This window comes from Pollicipes pollicipes, unplaced genomic scaffold (genome assembly GCF_011947565.3).
Source record: "Pollicipes pollicipes isolate AB1234 unplaced genomic scaffold, Ppol_2.1 Scaffold_6138;HRSCAF=7277_pilon_pilon_pilon, whole genome shotgun sequence".
NCBI lineage: Eukaryota > Metazoa > Arthropoda > Thecostraca > Pollicipedomorpha > Pollicipedidae > Pollicipes > Pollicipes pollicipes.
The window spans coordinates 28,632,012-28,654,850 of NW_023596818.1; the positions used below are offsets into that span (position 1 = coordinate 28,632,012).

The 22,839-nt window shown below is 54.7% G+C and overlaps 2 protein-coding genes across 2 annotated transcripts; both read right to left on the bottom strand.

Moving 5' to 3' along the window:
- Positions 1-951: 951 nt before the first annotated feature.
- LOC119106440 (reticulocalbin-2) lies at positions 952-12,803 on the bottom strand. Its single transcript, XM_037230087.1, has 7 exons — positions 12,670-12,803; positions 10,566-10,749; positions 9,850-9,997; positions 9,327-9,486; positions 6,155-6,353; positions 5,702-5,825; positions 952-1,282 (listed from the first exon to the last, which is right to left on the bottom strand). Exons 2-7 carry the CDS (start codon positions 10,738-10,740, stop codon positions 1,111-1,113), a joined length of 978 nt encoding a protein of 325 aa, XP_037085982.1. The 5' UTR covers positions 10,741-10,749; positions 12,670-12,803; the 3' UTR covers positions 952-1,110.
- A 716-nt stretch (positions 12,804-13,519) lies between these two features.
- LOC119105542 (homeotic protein spalt-major-like) lies at positions 13,520-22,475 on the bottom strand. The gene is made up of 5 exons (XM_037229004.1): positions 21,522-22,475; positions 21,261-21,422; positions 20,541-20,864; positions 19,897-19,947; positions 13,520-13,630 (listed from the first exon to the last, which is right to left on the bottom strand). The coding sequence occupies exons 1-5, from the start codon at positions 22,473-22,475 to the stop codon at positions 13,520-13,522; spliced, it is 1,602 nt and encodes a 533-aa protein (XP_037084899.1).
- Between the last annotated feature and the right edge of the window lie 364 nt (positions 22,476-22,839).

Consider the following 22,839-nt stretch of genomic DNA (forward strand, 5'->3'; position numbering starts at 1 on the left):
AACCACTTTATGGACTGAGCTTCCGGGCGCGCAACCTGCACCTGTCTGGCTACAATACCGGCCAACCCCCCCCCCCCCCCCCATCAGCTCTAATTCTATCAAATGTAAATGAATGGGCCCGTGACTGTGAGCAGTTCGTTTAGGAGTGATCGCGGAGACTTGATTTATACAGACGGCAGAACAAAGGTTTAGTTACTCCGGAATCCCCCCCCCCTCCGGTGTCCACGCGAGGGTATTTTGTAATGCAGTGCTGTCCGGTGCAGCTCCTGCAGCCACATAAGTGCTCATTTGCGAGTGCCTCGTGCTCGGGTCAGGGTAAAAATGTCAATCTCTGTTACCCTTGGACACGCATCCAAACGTGTCCGAAAACGAGCCGTTTTGCTTTGGAAAGCGGCCGCCACTCAAACCAATATATTTTGTAAGGTGGGGGCGTGACGTCAGATGGAGGTAAATAATCTCATTATCGGAGCGGACATTCCGGCAGTGGCACATTAAAACGTTATGAAACACAACGAGCAAATCAAAAGTAAGCTCAGCATAACCACTATTGAACAGCATCAGTGTTGTAAGATTATCCTCCATTTAAAAACACAAAAAAACACCAACCAGACGCTCAAAAAGCATGCAAAACCTTCTCGTCAGCCAAAGCACGACATCCACACATGCATGAAATTTCACTTGAGTTTTCAGTTCTTCCGCCGCATTAAAGCGAGCCCGCTCGTATCGAGAGACCTGGATAACAAGCGACAATCCGAGCTACGCGGACGTCCCCTTGGTGCGTGGCAGGGACTTGACGTCGCCTGCCACGCGCCGGCAGACGCCGTAGTAGTCTGCGCACCGACCCATCCGTCATGCTCTGCTGGTAGCCGGTCCGCTGGCCGTTCCGACCGCACGGCGCCGGTCCCACCCCTTCCTTCGCCCCCCCCCCCCGCCCCAACACCCTTCCCGTCCCGCCGAGTCCCTCCAGCTGCGACTCGGACTCCCCGGAGTCCCCGTATGGCACGTTCAGCGGTAACCGGCGGCGACCCGCCGGCGCCCGCGGCCCGACACATGTCGATCGGCCGGCGGTCGCGGCGCGGCCGGCGCTGCAGTCCCGTCCGACCGGCCGCGTCATAGCTCGTCGTCGAACTTGTGCAGGTTGGTGAGGTGCTCGCCGTAGTCGGTGGCCTCGCTGCCGACGAACACGTCGTGGTGCTCCAGCACCTCCTGGAAGCTGAGCGCGTCGTCCACGTCGTCGTCGGCCGACGCGAACAGGTGGTCCACCTCGTCGTCCGCGATCTCCCTGCGCGGAGGAATGTTTCAGCGTCAGAGCAGGTGGAGCATGGAGACTACAGCGCAGGTGTGGACGTTAGTCATCGTGCGCCCCATATCTAAAGTACAAACTGGATGTCCCATATGTCATAGCAATAGCCCTAAAATGCACACATTTATCCGCTGGCGGCACAGGAGTGCTTGCTAAGTCGGGACACTTGACCTACAAAGGGCCGCATGTCTAGTGCACGCACTACTTGCCGTCGAAAAAGGCAAGAAGTCCTCCGCCCAAGTAAGACAATAATGTATCATGTTATGGGAACAAATTTCCGATCTTCTAACAAAGTTACCGCTTTCGAGTCCTTTAAGTGTGCTTCCGCATCTATAGACGTGCGCAGGCTCAGGAAGTTTCCTTGATTTCGTTGGTTCAATGGATGCAGTAGGGCGTACCGACGCATGGGCAACCTCATGATTCTTCTCTGATTTCATTGGTTCATTTGGTGCAGTAGGGCACATCGACACATGGCTAAATTCATGACTCTACTCTGATTTCGTTGGTTCATTTGGTGCAGTAAGGCATACCGACGTATGACCAAGTTCATGATTCTACCCTGCTTTTGTTGGTACATTGGGTGCAGTAGGGCGTATCGACGCACTAAGTACATGTTTCCACTACATCTACAGTCATAATAAATACAAGCGTCGGGCGTGCCTCTTCGTGAAAACTGCTCCACGTACCAACTCGCTCAACGTGCCGCGCGGGTTCGCCCTGTGGTATTACAAGGCAGCGTAAGAGTGGTTGTACAACCATCAATCATCACTATTAAAGAGCGAGCGCTTTGCGCTTTGCACCTGCGGCACTTTGGCTCCAATTTGAGTGCCTGAAACGTTAGCGACCATGCCCTAGTCTCCGTGAAAACCTCGCATCGCAAAATTGATAAAGTCCCCTGCGCTTTGAGGTGCATGCATTTCAATCACCTCTTATAAAATTGACTAATCTGCTATTGATCGCGCTTTGTGCGGTAGCTGACTGCATCGAAGACCAGAAGAGCTGTTTGGTTGTGGCTGGTTGGTGACGGCACGGTGACACAGCGCCCACCGGAAGAAGAGTCGGTGGCACTCATTTCCGGCGTTCGTGGTCATGCGATGGGTAGGGAAAGACACGAGAAAAGGAAGGAAAAGGAGACAATACACGTATTCAACCAGTGCGATGTGGGTTAAAAACCACTCAACCCCCATATTCCCGCCAGGTAGCAGCACCAGCGTCGAACTGGCGTGGAGGGTTTTAAACCGCCAGCGTAGCACTGACAGTGGCTGGGTACGTGAGTCGCATCCTACCCACTCCATACCCTCTCTCCCTTACCCACTTCTACTCCCCAGCATGCTGATGAACGCCGAAAATGCGAGTCCCCAACGCTTATTATTTTGATGTTCGCTACAACCAGCTCTACGAAATCCGTTTCAGGAAGGCAATCCATGTAGGTCGCCGTTTATGGTGTATACGCGACTTGCAATCGAACAAGGTGCCACTTAACCTTGGCTGTCATCGAACAGCTGGGTATACATTCAACTAAGAACGCGCCTGCGTGATCCACGCCTGGACAACAGCGATAGAATCAATTACAGCCTACTGGCCGGACAGATGACGGTAAAGATTACACACTGCCCACTCCTCGTCGAACGCCCTGGGGTTGAGCATATTGCTGTCCACGCCTCAGTATTACACACAATACCATACGCATACCGAAATGCAGCAGGTAATGACATACCGAAATGGTATGTAGATACATTCTTAAAACCATCCAAACTCTCTAAGTTGTATTGCCTTGATGGCATGTGACGAGGAGGGGCGTTCGAAATTTGCTGTCGCCAACCCACATGCATTCACTTGCCGCCAGACTGCTGGGTCTACCCTTACGAACTGAGGGCACACACGGAGTAAGTTACCCCGTCACGATGCGCAAACGACGGGGCTGAGTGGATGTTTAAGGAAACTACCGGCGTGGGAACGGGTATTCGGGTAACCCACCCAAGTCGATAGGACCAGCATGTCAACTCGGCGCCGACGACTCATCGGACAGGTGTCGCCTCAGGTGAGACTACAAGGTGGCACACGCACAACATATCGGACAGGTGTCGCCTCAGGTGAGACTACAAGGTGGCACACGCACGACACATCGGACAGGTGTCGCCTCAGGTAGGGGACTGCACAGCGGTACACACACGACTCATCGGACAGGTGTCGCCTCAGGTAGGGGACTGCACAGCGGTACACACACGACTCATCGGACAGGCGTCGCCTCAGGTAGGGACCACACAGACGTACACACACGAGATATCCACCTAGTGCCAGCCTGTTTGCCTCCACTTTTTGGACAACCGTCCCAACATGACTCTAAAGATCCGTTCCCGAAGTTGTCTTTCGATAACGTACCGGTTTCATACTTGGCAAGTAAAAAAAAATCACCCTACGGACGCGCTCTTAATTGCTGGTGGATTTGCATATATTTCAGTACGCAGTAAGCCCATTCATAGCAATGGTTACACCGTGCGAAAAGCACATCGGTTTGACCCAGACGTCAGTCTTCGCGATGTGGGGAGACGCTTCACGCGAGCACGAAGAGGGTTATCAAGGATGGGGGTGCGAAGGATGCTGACCAAGTCTCCACGGCAACGCTTCCCGGAACTCATACTCGCTGTGCACTGATGCGCCAACAGTAGCAACAAGTGGCAACCGTTTCACGTGACAAAAGTTATAATCTTATATTACCTGCGGCTAGAAACGCAATTCACACTTGGTGTATTCGGTTCTTCACTTCATCGATAAATCCACGGCTTTCTTTGGGTGAGGGTTTACATGAAGACAGGTACACGAGGGGGTATTTGATGCCTGTTTGGACAGATTATTTGGTTCGTCGACGAATCATTCACTTGGAGGACCTGTGCCATTCGCTAAGATTATCGTGTGACATCAAATGTTGCACCGCGCAGCACTGCATACCACGGCTGCAAATGAGCCGGGTAAATCCATAAAGCAGCTGGATCATATTCCACAAATGAAGATGTAATGCGTGAAAGGCATGCACTTCTTATCTTAAAAATGCTGTTTTGATTGGCAGAGCTAGAGAACGGCAGCGCTTACTTAAAGGGTATGTTGTACATCTAAAGATACTGAAGCAAGCATTAGATATGATGAAACAAGTTCACTCATAACTATTGGTGTACTTTTTAAGTGGAAAAGACTGCTCTAGATAGCACGATTCTTTGTTACGTAAATCTGCTCCCCGATGCGTCATAGTTTGCTTGTCATCGTACCTTGCACAACACTGATTTAGAGCAAATCGACGGTCGTTTTATCTGGGCATCGCGCTCACGAACGCCAGCTATAAACGCCTCGAAAATTATATTTTTGTTGACCTTGATCGCCACATGGCTTACGGAATGACAGGATTCAAATGACGTTATCATGAGTCACGAATGACAATTCATAACATCATTCCAATATGACGTGACTTAAATGCTCTCCCCGATATGCCTTTCCCATTTACGCGGGCGGGTAGCTAATGAACCAGGGGGCTTAGGTCTTAGGAAAAGCATGCTTGTGACCAACACCGAAGGCCTCGAAGATGGCATCTCGGTTCAAAATCCCGTGGAACGTGGAACACTCCCCTTGAGACTGGTCCACTTATCTATATGTTATCATCAATTAATCTGCAACTAGCCCAAAATAGTGGAACACATTGAGCGAAAAATGCTATGTACCTACAGAGCACACATTCAAGTCAGTTGCCGACGGCAGGTGCATGTACCACCGGACTCCTGGCTCCCATAAACAGACGGCGACGCGATGCTGGCGTCATCAACCATCGGCCATCTGACAGACAAACTCTGTGCCGTAGGAGTTGGCTGGGGAGAGCAGATACTCAGCCAGCGATAAAAATAAGCTCAAGGTGATCCAATAACTGTGCGACGCCTGGCGCCTGCCGGCTGACAGCTGTCCGCCACGGCCGCGTAGGCCGAGGCCACGCTGGAGACAGGCGGGATGTGGGGCGATCAGAAGCTGGCACGGATGAGGAGACCGCGCGGAGATGCTCCGTGTCTCATCACGACACCGAATAAAGGACACAGGAGACCGCGCAGAGATGCTCCGTGTCTCATCACCACACCAAATAAACGACACAGGAGGCGTCTGAGACGGACGAAGCGGCTGGAACGTGCAGCGACAGGAACAAACGGAGCACGATGATTCGCGTTGCACGGCCGGGCCGATTACTCCACCCTCCAGCCTCCGCTGCATACGTAGAGGACATTGCCACGGATGGACAGACAGCACCACGGAGGCACGAGCGCTGACGCCGCCGCGCGCCGGCACGACAGCGCGTCCGGGCGGTGGCGAGCACGAGCGCGGCGCGGTCAGGCCTGTAGCAGCCACCGCCAGCCCACCACTCACGTGTTGGAGGGCAACACCCAGGCCTGCACTTCGTCCCGGTCCAGGCGGCCGTCGCGGTCCTTGTCGTAGTCGCTGTCGAACTTGTCCTTTTCCGCCTCCAGCCAGGCCTGGTCCTTGTCCTTGGCTGCAGGCGAGCACACCGAGCCGGTCAGACACGGCGCGCGGCTCAGCAGGGGCGCGGCTGACCGCGACAGGCAGACCCGGACGACACCGCTGACCGTACGAGGTAAACTCTGGCACAGGCTCCCCGACGCAGTCAAGGACCACAACCAGGTGCAACTCACACCCACATGGCTTCTAGGCTAAAGGAATGCCTTTTTGGTGGCTACAATACAGAAACCTTATTCAAACCACCGGGATCCCGGATACCAATGGCCGTGAGACAGGCAAACCTTACATCAAAACAATTCGTAAGCGGCAGCCGTCCGCCTGACCACGCCGCCGAAAGCTTACCCTGCTCGCCCACGAACTCCTGGAAGCTGATGTAGCCGTCCTTGTCGAGGTCCTTTTCCAGCAAGGTGTGGTCCACCACCACGGGGATCATGCGCGGGTCCTCCTCCGGGTGCGAGAACGACAGGAACTCGGAGCGCTGCAGCGCGCCGTCGCCATCCCGGTCCGCCGCCAGGAACAGCCGCCGGTCCTCGCTCATCAGCTGCGGCAGACGTGGCGCGTGTTACACCGAGCGGGGTGGACGTGGCGCATGTTACGCTGAGCAGCGGCAGACGTCGCGCGTGTTACACCGAGCAGCGGCGGACGTGGCGCTGGTCACAACGAGCAGCGGGCGACGTGGCGCGTGTTACACCGAGCAGCGACCGACATGGTGTCGGCCACACCGAGCGGCGGCGGACATGGTGTCGGCCACACCGAGCGGCGGCCGACGTAGCGCGTGATACACCGAGCAGCGGCCGTCATGGTGCCGGCCACACCGAGCGGCGGCCGACGCGGCAGTGGTCCCAAGGTCAGTTGCGGCCAGTTACAGCGACCGATTGCGCTGCAGTACTGGTTCGGAATCAGATGCGTCGGGACGGGAAGACGTGACACAGAGCCAAAGACGCCAACTGCAGACTGTTGACGTTGTTGACAAATGCGGACAGAAACGAAAAATGCAGACATGGTCGTCGCGCCACGAAAGACAAGAGAAGAAGCAAGAGGACAAGAAGGGTATCTCATACATTGTTATGAAGTTTGTTGAAGGCGGCATATCAATTAAAAATTATAGATGCAAACAGCATGCCTACCCACGTCAGCTCGTGGGAATTTGTCATGTCAAGCTTGTCGACAATGACGCCATATGTTGACATGAGGGCAGATCACTTTTGACTATTCCTTGCGCTTCCGACAGAACGTGAGGGCTGCATGACCTACAGCAGTCGATGCGCCCTAAAACCTCCGACAGAACGTGAGGCATTGTGGAGAAGTTTTCAGGTTTTGAAAGATGCTGACATGCTACAGGACATGCTCAGTTTGCCCTCCGGACCTACGACAGTAGTCGCCGCGCGCTGCGCCTGTCCTACGCCCGTAAGGTAGTACCCTCGGGTAGGGCCCTACGTCCGTAGGGTGGGACGGGGACAGAGATTATGAAGGGGCGGGGCTGGAGCTCGACAACAGGGAATCCTTGACGGCAGAAACACAACTGCGTTCGCTCATTGTTCGAGCTAAGGAGCGGGCAGCGGTCGAGCACGGAAGAGCAGCGCGGCTCGGGCAGAACACCACCGATACCGGGTGGGCAAGTGGATATTCGGAGTAAGCTACCGCTTTTTAAGGACGCGCCGACTCCTGAGGTCATTTTGCGCCCATGACGATTTGTTTACCTCATTACTTAAAAGTGAGGTGGGTGCGGTGTTATAAGTATCTTTAAGTCATCACTATATATCACAACCAAAAGCAGCTGTACTCATTCCAAAAAGCCAGAGCTGTCATGGTCTTATCAGGGTCGTGTGTCGGCTATGGAGCATGAGAGTCGAAGTATCGCAATTGTTCCTCTGCGCAGTGTGGACACGAAAATGGCACGTGGCGAACTGTGACGTAAGCTCCACAATCGACACCAGGGAGGCCTGCTGGCGGGGTACGACAAAAAAATTGTGGGTAGCATGGCGGTCCGTTAGGTGCAAAGCCTTCTCGCCCGCTGCGATGAAACAAAACACTTCGGTAGTGCTAGCAACGAACACGAACGGGTGAAGACACCACCAAAAAATGTGTGACTCAAATCGTTGGTGGCTTTGAATCCATCTGTGCACGCGACCGCGTGCCCCTCAAATGCCGCCAAAAGTTCGACCGCCCTGGATCTGGACAAAGCTGGCACGACGCCAATCTCCCAGAGGGCCGGACGGTAGCGCCTCCCCGTAGAATCCTTTGGCTCTCTTCCAGGGTGAGCCACGCCGGAGAAATCCCGACCACGCGCTACGTCTCAGCCTGGAGCTGCCAGGGGCCACAAGCGGGCCGACTCCATAGCTGAGAGAAAGACGGCGCCGGAGACACTGTCCTCCTAGTCCCGGACCGGGACTAGGGCAGTCCCTGGTCAGTCCCGGACCGGGACTACACCATATGGTCTGACAGATCGTTCAAAGTCGGCACAAGATGAGGAGATGCAGCCCTGTCTGCCTCGGTGCAGGAGTCCTGCCGCGGGGGACGCCCCTCATTGTCTGGCCGCAGACGGAGCTGCGTGCCACAGCGCGAGGGTCGAGCAGAAGGCCGAGGGGAAGCTGCAACAGCCATCACGAGGATTCCCAGCTCTCGAGCTCTGCCATCCAGGAGATACTGCCGTGTACAGACCCTACTGTCTGCACTGCAGCCCCTCAGTCAGGGCTCCGACTAACAGCGTAAGGCCCTCGCCCTCAACACATATTCTCTCCTACGCAGGACCGCAGACCGAGGCGGGCGGACCACTCTCTCCAGCAGGCTCCGCGTCACTGGCCCGGGCCAACACGAGGACGCTGGCCACGTGGCCAACAGAGCTGCTGAGACCCGACGCGCCCCGCCAACTTCACCAGCGCCAACGCCGTCACTCGACACCACACAAAACAACTTGACTGAATCCACGCAGGCCGACAGTCAAAGCCGCCGCCTTCCCGAACCATGGAGGCCTGACAAAACGGGACTAGTCCGGTCTTGTCCAAACGAGGATCCAGCCAGGTGGTGCCGACAAGCGTCACCTTGCATTGCATCGAGCTGGTCGCAGACCAAACCATGGAGGGGTGCGGTGGGGAGGATGACGTGGGAAGCTTTCCCGCGAGCAACCCTCTACACCATTGAGTGAAGCACCGAATCTGGGACACCTGTTCAACCATCGGACTGATGGTCTCGGGACTGGCCCATCACGTGACCGAATCTGTATGGCGTGAGGGCCAGACGAACCCCCCGTCGACCTGACCCGCCCGCTGTGCCGAGGACGCCGGCGCATGACGTGCGGCGAAGGAGAGTAATCGTCCGGACACGACACAGCCATGTGGAAAGAACACCAGACATGCAGCTAAAAACATTCTTTGGCATTATGACGTACTTGCATAAAGTCCTCCAACTCATGCACGCGTGGCACACAATGTCCTCACCCGTACCTTATACCCCCCCGCCCCAAATGCTTATCACACAGTTCGTTGGCGTTTTTCTCCCCACCCCAATGTGTCACCTTGTCCTCCTCCTCCTTGTCGTCGGCGCTCAGTTCATCATCGTCGTCGTCGTCCTTGGAGCCGTAGGTCTCGGCGGCGTACTCCTTCCAGGTGATCTGATCGTCGCTGTCCTCGTCCACCTCCTCCCAGCGCTCGGCCGACTCCTCCTCCGACAGCAGTCTGGCGGAGGGCGGGAGGGCGTGATAGGGACGGCGCTACATCTGAGACGGTGCAATCCAGTCAATGTGACTCGTTTTCTCTGACAATAGAGTGTACCACTTGTCCGCTGACTTTCATAATTTAAAACCCAAAACATCACATAGTGGCGCGGAAACTTCACCATATACTGGTGATGGAATATACTGGTGGTGCATTTTAAGTAAATGATACCGAGCAAACGCAAAATGAGCTGCTACAAGCTTTCACACGTAACCAGCTAAATTATCATCTGTAAAACACGCTAGACCACGGCATGTGGCGAATTTCACATCTCTGAACTTCACCAAAACTATCGCGGGACGATGAAAGCCAGGCTCCGCTTACTTGAACGAGCGTAGTATCCACTGTTTCAGCTCCTCACGGCTTATCTGCTTGTCACCGTCCTTGTCCATCTTCTCCAACAGGACGCCCAGACGCTGTTTGGCTTCCTCAGGTTCCAGGTCATCAAACTCCTCTGCATCCTTGTGACTCCCTGGCCAGTTGACAGGGCGCTATGTTACAGGGTAACGACCGTCCACCAGTCGAGCTCCCCACCGCTCTTACTAATCACGGACCAATGTGTGTGTAACAGCCTCTCCCAAAAATATGCCTCTTGCCAACGAATTCCATTACGGCCTCGCACTTCCTCCGTGACAAGTGATAAACACGTGACAAACAGATATCATGTGGAAAAACAGACAGACTACTTCTCCACAGTGTCATTGCTTGACTGTGCACTGTTGTCATTTAGCTTTATCGGCAAAGAACTGCCTGCGTGAAGCAAATGCCAAGATGGAATCCGAATAACAACATGAGGATTAAACAATGCAGCAGCAAAGCTGTAGAGGGGCGAGTTGAATTACTCTGTCTGGTTCAGAAAGTGCACACCACAAAAAAGAGCTTAGCCAGTGCAAGCAGCCAACAGCCCGCGGCCCCAGTGCGTATCTGGGCATCTGGCATCAGACGAGCGGCCGATCGGCTGTTCTGCGACACGAGAGGCAGTGCCTCCTCTCCAGCCGGCGCGCCCCGCGACGGCCGACCGGGCGGCAGCAGTCGCTCACCCAGGATGGCCTCGTGGTCGAACTGGTCGTCATGCTCGTCGTCCTCCAGGTGGTGTTTGTCGCGCGGGCTGAAGGCGCCGTCGGCCTCGCGCTCGTGCTGGCCCACGTGTCGGTGGCTGACGGCTGCCTCGGCCGACAGGCAGAGCAGCAGGCTCACCGCCAGACCCAGCCGCATGGTGCCGAGCTGGGGACGGCACCAGTCCACTGCTCATGGTCATGACAGGCTGCATCCCCATGCTGGAGCCTAAATCCGGTCAGAGCCTCAGCAACAGAGTTGCAAAGTTCAGCCATTTGAATGTCAAGGATAACAATACTTTTCATGTTGTTGCACACACATCTCAGTCCCATTAGTTGTTGCTCTTCTGCCAGCTTAGGATCAACCAATCAGTATCACACTGGAAAGTGTTCAATCTGGCATCTATATCCATCAGATAATGCAAATCAGGCACACAGGCCAGCATGTGTGGGTTCAGAGTCACAAGGCAATGTATCACCAGCAAAGGAAGCATGGTAGAGGCAGAGATGGTGGAGGATGCAGAGGTTTGAACCATGAATTAACATGGTCCTCTGAGTGACACTGCTGGACAATCCATACCAATGATGGCCATTCAAAGATTTGCTGATGATAAACACCTGGACCTATTTGTCATTTGTGTTCCTCACACAGTAACACTCTCGTTGATCTCTGCCACTAACAAACTTAACTGCTGTTGCAGTTGCATTATTTGCCATAAATTTATCAACCTACATGATGTTAGTGTCTTTTCATAGACAAACCAATTTTCTATTAAAAATGGGTAGATGGAAGCTTTTGAAGTTTTCAAATGGTTTGACAGTGTTCAGGGCAAGTAGAGGCATCTCTGCCATTACACTTTACTAGCTGCAGACTGACATACACAAGCTGGTTGGGTGATCTGCACCATACCAAATGCAATTCAACTTTGGTGAGTGTAGGATCATGTGTATGGATAGATTACATTATTGAGTATGTATACATATAAACATGCATACATGTGCACATACACACACATATGTATATATATATATATATATATAAAATATGTATATACATATATATATATATATATATCACACAGTGAAAAAAGTAAAGAAAGAAACCCGGTGTGATATTGTTAAAATTAAGCCAGCAGGATTAGAGCAGCCTATAGGTACAATGAAAACATCCTTAAGAATGATTGAGGTCACTAATAGCAATGTAACATACTAAGTTAAAGGAGCCATTAACAGAAACCATTGTGCATATGACATATGTGAAACAACACACTGAGTACTGTATACAGGGCAGGATCCAACTTACAAAAAGTAATGCTAAGTTTAGAGAGGGCAAAATGGGGCCATGAAGTGGTCAATGGTCTGGGAGATTTGTCTTTAGAATAGAGATTCATGAAATTAAATATATTTATAATAAAATGTAGAATGCTTAAAGAAGACATCAGTCTGAACTCAATGTTACTGGACAAGAGAAATGTACTGTTAAACTGGTATCTTTCCTGCTGCAAGTTTCAGCCTTCAAGAATGCAACATTGCTCATTTACAATTGAGGTCATTTAATTCATGTTGGAAAAAAGCCCATGATCCAGGTGACAAGTACTGGTAATGGCACATCTGTGTACATGACAACTCAAGCCTATCATAGTCTGACAGCTGCAGTGTGGGAGACTGATGCAAATGTGGAAAATGGTCCCAAACTATGATTGGCATTAATGCTTGTTATCTGCAGCCTTCTTTCTTGCACACATTGCATCCATGCTAGCTAAAAAGAGTCACGCATGTATGTATACATTACATTTTTGACAGTAAGCATGTATTATGTGCATGAAAAAGTACACACAGGCACAAAAGATGTGAGACAGGTAGGCAAATAAAGAGCATTCAATGCTGTTTAAAGACGTGCAGGAAACTTCACATATTCTGTGTAATGCCAAACTGGGTTTTCAGAGAAAGCTTTTGAGAATGTCCCGATCCCGCATCCTCGAGTTCCTACAAACACCCCTGATTGAGGGCTACTACGCCACTGTGGGTCACAGAATACCCCTCAATCACCACCATGACCATGCAAATACTTATAATATCGTGTACTCACCTACCCGCCGCAGACACAGCCCAACACCCTACAATTACCGACAATTATCTAGCAAATCACCTAGAGCCAACTCGCCGCACATCTGCTCAGGGCTGAAGATGTCAAGGCCCTAGAATAAAGAAAACCCGTCGCGAATCGTCGGCTTGATCGTCACTTTCGCCGGTGTGTGACGATCCTGGCGCGATCGGATTTAGCTTCCAGTGCAATAATATGCAAGCTGTGACTACTAAAATGCTACCGTTATTGAATGTTGTGTAATTAAAGACACTGCAATATGCTTGTTCTTGTCAAGCTCTTGCTGGCTTAACAAAATTGATGTAATTTTTCCCTCAACATCTTCCTTTTTCCTCGTAAACATAAAAAATTGTGTCCAAAACTAATGCTCGTAAGATACATGTGCGCACGTAGCCAGCTAGCGAGGATGAATAAAGGGGCCTGACCCCGACTGCTCCGGTCCCGGCCAAAACGATAAAATTCCTCGAGGGGATCGTATTAGCTCCGCAACAAGGTTGCATAATCAACAGTGAGACCATGGTCCGACGAGCGCGCGATCATGCGGTTGCGTGGATAGATGCATGTCACGCGAGCCCGAACATCTCTGATGCGGGCCGCGCGAGGCGGCCTAGTGTCAAGCGAGGCGATGCCAGATCATGTGGCCTCTTCCGGCGATATGCCAGGGTCGGCTCTAGCAGAGAAGCGAGGCTAGAGCGGACCGAACCCTCACACATCCCTCTACCACGGAAACAGGATACATAGAGACAATGTACAATGACGGCTTATTTTTTCCATCAATGGACACGGTCAACGACGGTTTCACTGTGACTGGCGGGACCACGTTGGAAACGGTGGTTCAGTAGTCGCCTCGTTGTTCGTGCTCGCTTGCGATCCGCTGTCGATCAGGTTCTCGGCAGCAGCCGCCGTTCAGGAGGTCGTCGAGCTTGGGCTGGACGTCGCTGGCGGCCTGCCGTCATCTCAGATGGGGTGCAACAGAGCCGGCCGAACGTCATGTGGCGCGGCGTGCCCCTATCGGTGTCGGAGTTGGCGCCAGCTCCGGGTTAGTACTCGGACACTCAGAAGGCGAACAACGAAGGACATTGGGGCTCCTCGAGGCACTCAGCTGCAGAGGTTGCATGCCTCTCACCCTGGCAGGAAGGGCGTGCACCGCGGGGAATCGAGCCCTGTATCTCTGGTTTGGCACCATGGCTGCCGCTCCAGAATGATAACGTAGCCGTTCCAGCGACCTGTCCGAAGGTTCCAGATCGCCACGTGGCTGCCGGTGCCCCACTCCGGCAAGTCTTTGACGCGACGGTCGTGAACGGCTTTGACATGCTCCTGACAAACGGTGGCAGCTGCTTCCGTCTCGTCGGCTGCGCGTTGCCGCTGCGCAGCGAATGATCGCCGATGTACCGGCAGAGGGTCGTGGATTGGTCAGCCTACATCATCTGTGCTGGTGCTTGCACCATCAGCCTTCACCATCTGTGCTGGTGACAGACTGCTGGGTCAAGGAGTGTCGCGCTGCTGGAGGATGCCCCGTGTCCACCGCTCCGGATCCAGCTGGCCTGTGCGCTGATATCAGCACCGTCTGAGGAGCCTCCTCGCCGTCGCCACAGCGGCTTCCGACTTACCGTTCCCTTGCCGTTCCCTTGCAGAACTGCTGTTCCCCCCAGAGAGACTATCTCACCTGACCATGTTAAAAAACACGGTGAAAAAGACGATGGTTGTACAACCGGCCTATTGTTTCCGATGCAACATCCGTCCCCTGAGGGCAGGATGTCGTTCTATACAGCAGATGTCGTTCTATACAGCAGATGTCGTTCATGTTTCAGCCGTTTGAACGTCGTGACCGTCCTCAGCCAGTCGCCAACTGGCCTATCCACGTCATTTGGGCAGAACAGCGCGCTGGTTATGGGACCAGTGGTCAGTACCACTGACTTTCTACCCCAGCACTTTTTCGCTTTTTTAACCACTTTTCCGGGTAGGAAAAACCTGATTGCGATTTTCTCTGCACGTGCATGCCTTACGACCAGCTCTTGTAGAATAAAGGCGACCAGGTCCCAGGTCGGCTCTTTCGTAGCTGTTCGCGTCTAATGTGCTGGGACAGTTATCATGAACTAGCGGCACGGCGGCACCCTCCTCGTGTCACGCCGCGCTTTTGTCCCTGCCAGGCGGCTGCGGTGGTTCGCCAGCTTCCTCCGCGTGAGGGCTCGGAGGTGCGCTGGTGCGTCCGCGGCCCAGCGGCGCGGCGATGTCTTGCACGCGCTGTGAGGCGCACTCAGGTCTCTATCGCTGGAGAGCGCGGCTCCTGTCCGGCGGATCCCGTATCCCCTTTCCGACCCCGTGTCCCCTCGCCACGGGCGTCCCTGTTACGGTCGCCCCTCACCTCAGCAGGTCCGGCTGGTGACGACCGACAGGCCACCGCGAGGTGACTCACCTGCAGGCAGCGGTGCCATTCCTGATTGCACGCTGGGCGGTCAGTCGGGTGTCGGTGCGTCGGTTTGTTGATGCTAGTGCGGGGCTATCGAATACAAACAAACGCCTGGCATGACAATCGGCGCCACTTTGTTCCCAAGATTGACGTGACTTGCGCGTGACGGCTTTTTAGAAGGCAGAGTGAACAGAACAAGCCGTCTGAATGGAAGGCGGGCGGAATTCGAGCCAATTGAAAATCTGTTGGCAGCGTGTCGCACTTTATACCACCACTCGGCACTTACTGATATGATGATGCAGATACGTGTTTAGGAATTTAGTGGCAGTCGCCAGGGAGGTCAAATGTTGAAGAGAAAAAGTGAGCCAAAGTACGGCACCGTTTGACAAATATTAATAATCAATGTCACAGTGTGGTGTATGGCAGTTGTTTAGGGCGCCTACGCGCCAGGCAAGTGGAGTTGCGCGGGAGAGTTGGCCTTGGGTGGTGGCGCGCGGCGGGGGCGCGGCGTGTTCGGACGCCTCGGACGTTATATTATTGCTATTGTTGTTATTACCGAGGTATTGGGCAAATATTCACGGTAACACCTGACGTAGTGTTTGGTCGGGCTGTGAGAGCGGACGACACTACACAGAGTGAGACTGCGCGTGTTTGATAATCGTAGTGCAAGGCTATGGAGTGATGCCCACGCATAGGGCCGGGCCATTTTGTTCAGAAGACTGATTTGCCCTACGCCCGGCAGGCTTTTGGAGCTGGCCGTGCGCTCAGTCTTTATATTTAATGAAAAATTAAATCCTGTCAGTATACCGCACCTGCGTTTGGCGCCTGCCGAGAAAGCTGCGGTGAGAGGGATCTGTTTTAGGAAATCGGGTGGTGGCCTTCAGTTATGTCAAAGTTAAGATAAAAATCCTGTGCGTCAAGTACGGCACCGTTTTCAAGTATTTCTAATCGTAGGCGGAGAACGAGACCCTGCGCGTTTGATAGCACTAGTGCAGGGCCATCGAACGACATGCAGACATAGGGACAGGCCTGCGTCTGCACTTTTTTCAGCGACTATATGGTCCGTGCATGGAGCCGTATTAAAATGCCAGCGGCCACACGTCGCTTGCATATTTTTCAGCGTAGGACCAATATTGAGTTGTACATATTCGGTAGCTGCTGACAAATCTACGGTTTCGATTCATGGTCAGGATCGACGCGTGATTCACGTTAGTTATGTGACGTTAGTTATGTGACGAGGAACAGATATTCACTGAGCTTTCCGTTCAGGACCTACATATGACCTTTCTTCTGAACTTGCTCTGCTCATGACGTGTTATCAATCAATGAAACGGCCTCTCTCTTCCATTCATTAGCAACTTAACACAACTTCCTGACTACAAGTCGTATAAAAGCCGTACAATACATGAAAGGTGCATTTTTATAGGTGTAAAGGTTAGGTGTAAAGGTTAAAGGCGTATTTTTTCTGCCATTTCAAAGACAGCCCATGAAACTGAAGATAAAAAGTGCATGGAATTGCTGTCAATATATTCAACTAAGCATTAGGTGACGTCCCTGAAGCTCTGATTTCTCTGACACTTCTCGCTCATTCATAAACAATCTCTCCCGAATCCCACCCCGAGTCCTCTTCAGTCGATTTATATAGAGCTAACGCTGAGGGAATGCTGGTCAATAATCCCCAGCGATCGGTCCATGGAGGTTGTGCAACAAGGACTGGTTGCAGTTTGGCAGGTGGTACTTGAAACAGTTTTAGAATGCAGGGCGATGCGTGTGTTGTGTTTGCGTTCGTCCTCGTTTTCACTCGTTCAAAAAGTCAAAGTCCGTCTTCGAAAATCTCTTGTCGTAATTCCCAGCACCAGCCAATCTCCAATCTCAGCAACTCTCACCACACCCGCACCTTCTGGCCGCCATCCGCTAACCCCCAGCGGTGCGCGCACCCCCCCCCCCCCCCCCCCCCCGTGCTCACCGGAACTGCTCAGCTGATCACACAACTCCCCTGCCCGTCGGAACTGCTCAGCTGATCACACAACTCCCCTGCCCGCCGGAACTGCTCAGCTAAGCCCCGACCGTTACACATGAATAAAATCTGGTCACAACGTGGCATGGCCTATCTGCTTTTTAAAGCTGTTACGCCCCTGAATGAGACGTTGAGAGGCAACACTGAAGACTTCCTGGAGGCCATGGGACCCCAGAGGCTCCAACCGCTATATGTGCCGTAAAACTGTCGAAGAAGGGTGCTGCAGGGTTTAACTCTAAGGCATGGTGAAGAGGGTCGGTGCATGATTTAACTTCCAGGCATGGTGAACAGAGTTAGTGCAGGGTTTAATTCCCTGACATGGTGAAAGTGTAGAAAAAATTGTGAGTGGCACAACCCGCTTATAATAAAGTTGAAATGTGGCCTGCGTAAGCGTTGATGCATGTTCCTGCTCGTTTTGTTCTTTTTTGAGTTCACTGAAAAATCGACAAGGGCGGCGTGTCATGCTTACAAAGTGACAAAACTTTTCAAAATGAATGAGAGCGAAAACCACACTTCGCAGCAATTTTTAGCGTTTGTGTGCTTCACTTAAGCCTCAAAACTACTTTTGGCGTGCCATTTTAATCGTGTGCACACCGTACTGCAGTGTCAAATAATGCTTGGTTATTTAACGACGTACTCAGCTTGCGCGACCACTTAGCGTCGACACACCTCTCATGGCTATCCACGAGGCACAACGAAATAGCGGCAAGCGCAAGGTCCATCACACGTCTTCCCACACACCGTTGCTGACAGGTGCTCTAATCAACCGCGCTCAGCGCCGTCTCCGACGCAACAGCCGAGAAGCCAGTGATGCTTTGCGTTGTTCATGGGAACTGCTTTCAAAACGCAACAAAACTGAAAAAGTGGCATAAGTATTTAGGCTTTATTTCATTAATGACATCTACCTCACTTTGCATGTGCTACTAGAATGTTACTTGCTAATCGAGTGATATGCTGATATACAATCGGCTCCTGAGAGGTACATTTTCGCAGGCTCTGGATAGGTCACCAACATCGCCACCATTCACATCTCTTACAAAACACGGGTCACGTGCGCAGAGCGCGATGGCCATGCACAATGACGTCACACTTCCCTTGGCCGAGCACCCAGAAAGCACAGAAGTGGTACAGAACAGCGAGCTACATCGTGAGCACAAACATATACTCAGGACCCATGGGGGGCGGCAGGGGGGGGGGGGTATCGTGTGGGTCATGGTTCACCTGCCTTTTGCGCGGACTTTACATTAACGATAGAGTGGCGCATGGACGCGATTTATTTTAAAAGGGGTTCCGACCTACTCACTTCTTGAAGCTTCGCTGCGCCCACGATCACACGCACGCGTAATGACGTCAAACGGACAGATGCACCGCTCTGAAGCCGCAGCCGTAATAGACCGTGCTGATGTAGACTGTGTAGATACCTGAACAGACTGTGCGTCTGGCGTTGTCAGATACACACCCTCATCCGTGACCTGAAAACATCAGAACACCCTGAGGCACCGTCACATGACATCGCAGACTGAAGGACACTCGCACCTTTTGATAGGGCTCCCATCCATGGACAAATGTGTTATGGGATTGTGGACGACGATTGTTATCGCTATCGGCTGCTTTATGCCCATCACCATGGTGCGTGATGTATATAGCGTGATGTTTGGCCCTATTATCACGATACCAATCGCAGCACCGGAGCCAAATTAAAAGGTTTGTGCGTGTTTTCTTTCCGGAATGGAATGCAGTGATATGTATTTATTTCAGATGTAGATTGAGGACATTGAACAGAAGTCTCGGCCGCAGTGCATGCAATGCGCCTGATACCCGAAATGTCTGTCGCTACCGCTGGCACAACAGCAGGCACTGGTCCGTAGTGGCATGGTGGAGAAGACCATCGCGTGCGCCATTGACATGATGAGGCCGAGAAGATAACTCACATCTGGAGCGAGGTCTTTCCGCCGTTTGCAATCAGGACCAAGACCCATCTGCCGTCTGGACAGCGAGTCGTTATCTCACCTTGGTGCTGCATATCCTGTGGCCAGTGACGCTCTGGGTGGAGGCTACTCTGACGGGGTCTGCGCTCTGGGTGGAGGTTACTCTAACGGGGTCTGCGCTCTGAGTGGAGGTTACTCTAACGGGGTCTGCGCTCTGGGTGGAGGTTACTCTGACGGGGTCCGCGCTCTGGGTGGAGGTTAATATGACGGGGTCTGGGCTCTGGGTGGAGGTTGCTCTGACGGGGTCTGCGCTCTGGGTGGAGGTTACTCTGACGGGGTCCGCGCTCTGGGTGGAGGTTAATATGACGGGGTCTGGGCTCTGGGTGGAGGCTACTCTGACGGGGTCTGCGCTCTGGGTGGAGGTTACTCTGACGGGGTCTGCGCTCTGAGTGGAGGTTACTCTAACGGGGTCTGCGCTCTGGGTGGAGGTTACTCTAACGGGGTCTGCGCTCTGGGTGGAGGCTACTCTAACGGGGTCTGCGCTCTGGGTGGAGGTTACTCTAACGGGGTCTGCGCTCTGGGTGGAGGTTACTCTGACGGGGTCCGCGCTCTGGGTGGAGGTTAATATGACGGGGTCTGGGCTCTGGGTGGAGGTTGCTCTGACGGGGTCTGCGCTCTGGGTGGAGGTTAATCTGACGGGGTCTGCGCTCTGGGTGGCGGTTACTCTGACTGGGTCTGCGCTCTGGATGGAGGCTGCTCTGATGGGGTCTGCGCTCTGGATGGAGGTTATTCTGACGGGGTCTGCGCTCTGGGTGGAGGTTACTTTGACAGGGTCTGCGCTCTGGATCGATGGTTACTCTGACGGGATCTGCACTGCGATTGTCGGGATCGGAGCGACAACTGAAGCCCTGCAAACGCGCAGGCCACTTATCACGCACAGTCGGCCGTTGCAGTGAGACACAACTCTGGACAGCGTGACGTAACAGGCTGCGGCCATCACGGGCGACAAGGGCGGGACAAAGTCAGCAACAATGCCATGACGGGCGGAAACAATGTCATGACGTCTAGCATTCGTACCAGCAAAGATAAAACTGGTCCGTCCCTTGAGAGTCAGCGTGTGACGCTACAGCACACACGCGAGCCTTTCCGCTGTGAACAATCTGCACGTGACCCCAGCAACACTCACGCTGGTTTACCTCGGAGCGGACCGCACAACTTTAGCAGCAGTACGGGCGGGCACCGCCGGACCGCTTCTGCACGTACATGGGCAGTCGAGACCGAGGGCGTCCTGAGTGAGGCCAGGCGGCAGCCGCGGCAGGCTGGCCAACGACGTTAGGTCCAGCGGCGGCGGCAGCGCCGTTTCGCCGCCGCCCCAGCCACCAGCCGACAGCTCGGGAGAGTGGCCGGCGCCGACGAGCCGGGCCGTCGCGACAGCTCCGCTGACGCGACGTGAGCCGTCCGCCGGCGGCGCGGGTCGCGAGCAGTCGCCGCCGGCCAGCACCAGCAGCGGGCGCCAGCGGTGCACCGCCATGTGTGTTTTGAGGTTACCCTTGGTGGTGAAGGCGCGGCCGCAGATTCTGCAGCGGAACGGCCGCTCGCCCGTGTGCGTGCGGTAGTGCATCTGCAGCGCCGAGCGACACGAGAGCACGCGCTGGCAGACGACGCACTGGTTCGGTTCGGTGACCGTACTCTCGATCGTGTCCACCAGCTGCTGCAGCTTGGAGGTCTCGGAGGCGTGGGCCACCTCGATCAGCGCCTCCCACGAGTTGTCGGTGATGCCCGGCCGCGGCAGCAGTCTGGTGTACACGGCCGGCTCCCGGGCCGCATCACCGACGGCCGGTCCCGCCAGAGCCGGCCCGAAACAGCGCCGACGGAGTGTGCCTGGCGCTGGGACGGCCGGCTGGTCCAGAGGCTGAGTGGCAGGCAGGTGATGGCTGGCGGCGATTCTGAGGGGCGTGGGAACAGAGTCCCTGGGGAACAGGGGGGCAGATGGCGCTGGGGACCCCGTCGGAGAACAGTCAGACCGACCGCAGGCATCCATTGCTACTCTGGGGTGCGAGCCTTTATGAGAGCTTTCTTTCCTTCGCACATGCTTGTCCGGGTCACGCAGTGAATCACATGCTATCTCCGTGTTCGACCCTGGCCGCGGAGCCGTCTTTTCCAGTCCAACAAGTGGACAACCCCACGCCGCCTCTTCTGGGGGTTCTCGCTGCGCCGGTACCAGCCTTTCCCAGCCGCAGCGCTTCGTCGGCTTTTCGACAGCTGGCGTCCCAACGGCGGCTCGCTTGAGGCCAGCGGGCAGCAGTGACACCAGCGCCTCGAACGGCCGCCCACCGCTGGGCTCCGGCCGGATGACTCGCGAGAGCTGCTCGGCCGTCGCCTCCTCGTGCAAAGCGCGCGAGTAGAGTGGCGGCGGCCCGACCGGCGGCGGTGGTGGCCCGGTCGGCGGTCCCACCGGCTCCGGCAGCTCACCGAGCCGTGCCAGCAGCGGCGGATGCAGCTGGTCCAGGTGCTCTGGCACCAGCTCGGTGCTCATTGGCACGTGCGGGAAGCGCGCACTGTGACGCTGGAAATGCACCTTGAGGTTGCCCTTGGTGGTGAAACGGTTGCCGCAGATGTTGCACTTGTAGGGTCTCTCGCCGGTATGCGAGCGCACATGTATCTGCAGAGCCGAATCGCTTCCGAAAATCTTACCGCAGTAGTGACAGCGGCGCCTGAAGAGCGGCTCGTGTCGGTGCTCGCTGGTGCCGTGGACCAACGACCTGCCGCGCCGGCGCACGCCGCCCGCCTGGCCGCCCTCCATCAGGCCCCGGCACGCGCTCTCAAGCACCTGCTGAGTGCTCCTCTGGAGAAGCTGCAGCGCATTGACCCCCGGCGTAGGGCCAGCGTCACCTAAAGTGACAAGGCCGAGCCGCGGTGACGACGACACACTGGACGTCGGGGAAGGGAGTGCGGCGGGCGGCTTGGAGGCGGTCGAGATAGCGCGCGGAGAAGAGGGCATCTCGCTTTCGCTCACCACCTCCTGGACCGGTGCCAACGGCTCTGGCGGGCTGGATGGATACGGCGTGGGTGGCGGGGTGCGCTCGCCGCAGTGGACCTCCGCGGCCGCCGCTAGGGTCGCCCCCGTCGCCCCCGATGACTGCAGCTGCGCCCACAGCTGCTGGATCAGCTGCAGCCGCAGACCGCGGTGGTACCGAAGCGTGTGCAGTGCTGACTGCACCAGTGACAGCTCATCTAGCGTTTGAAGCCCGGCTGGACCGCATAGCGCCGCTGCGGCAGTCTGGCGAGACGCAATGAGGCCGCTCGCCTGCAGCGCCTCTGGTGGTAGTTGGTCGGACTTGACGTCCGTTGCAAGGCCACAAGGTGCCGTCCGCCATCGACAGGGGGCCGCGGACGGCGGCGGTATCATGCCATCTGTCTCGGTGAGGCGCCCCATGGCCGGCGACGACGGTCTACGATCCTTGACTGCCTCAGAGGCGCCTGGGCCTGCGGACAAAACGGCGACAGCTTAGACTAAGGCGGACAAAACATCCAGTCATGTCCCCGGTTACCTAAATAACACGTTGTAACGTAGCGAGACACATATTCAGTTACGGCATGGGTATTCCTTCGCTGTTGGGAACGCAAAGGCCTCATCCACTATCGCTGTAGCCTTCAATGATAAGCATCCACGTCATGCCGTTATTTCGAATGAGTGTTTGATCATGTTTTGCTTGGTATAGCTGAAAAGGGCCTTAATTCGCGCCAGACTACGGGGAGGAGACATTTTGCCCCCCCCCCCCCCCCCCGCCCTCCCCCGA

Coding starts and splice junctions, on each gene's coding strand:
- LOC119106440 (XM_037230087.1), bottom strand. CDS start 10,740: ATGCGGCTGGGTCTGGCGGTGAGCCTGCTGCTCTGCCTGTCGGCCGAG. Junction 9,998..10,565: donor CGACCACGAGGCCATCCTGG/GTGAGCGACTGC, acceptor TCAACTGGCCAG/GGAGTCACAAGGATGCAGAG. Junction 5,826..6,154: donor GGAGTTCGTGGGCGAGCAGG/GTAAGCTTTCGG, acceptor GCTCGCCTGCAG/CCAAGGACAAGGACCAGGCC.
- LOC119105542 (XM_037229004.1), bottom strand. CDS start 22,475: ATGGGGCGCCTCACCGAGACAGATGGCATGATACCGCCGCCGTCCGCG. Junction 21,423..21,521: donor AGCTGCATCCGCCGCTGCTG/GCACGGCTCGGT, acceptor GCTTTGCACGAG/GAGGCGACGGCCGAGCAGCT. Junction 13,631..19,896: donor GCAGTGCAGATCCCGTCAGA/GTAACCATCGAT, acceptor AGATGACGGCAG/GCCGCCAGCGACGTCCAGCC.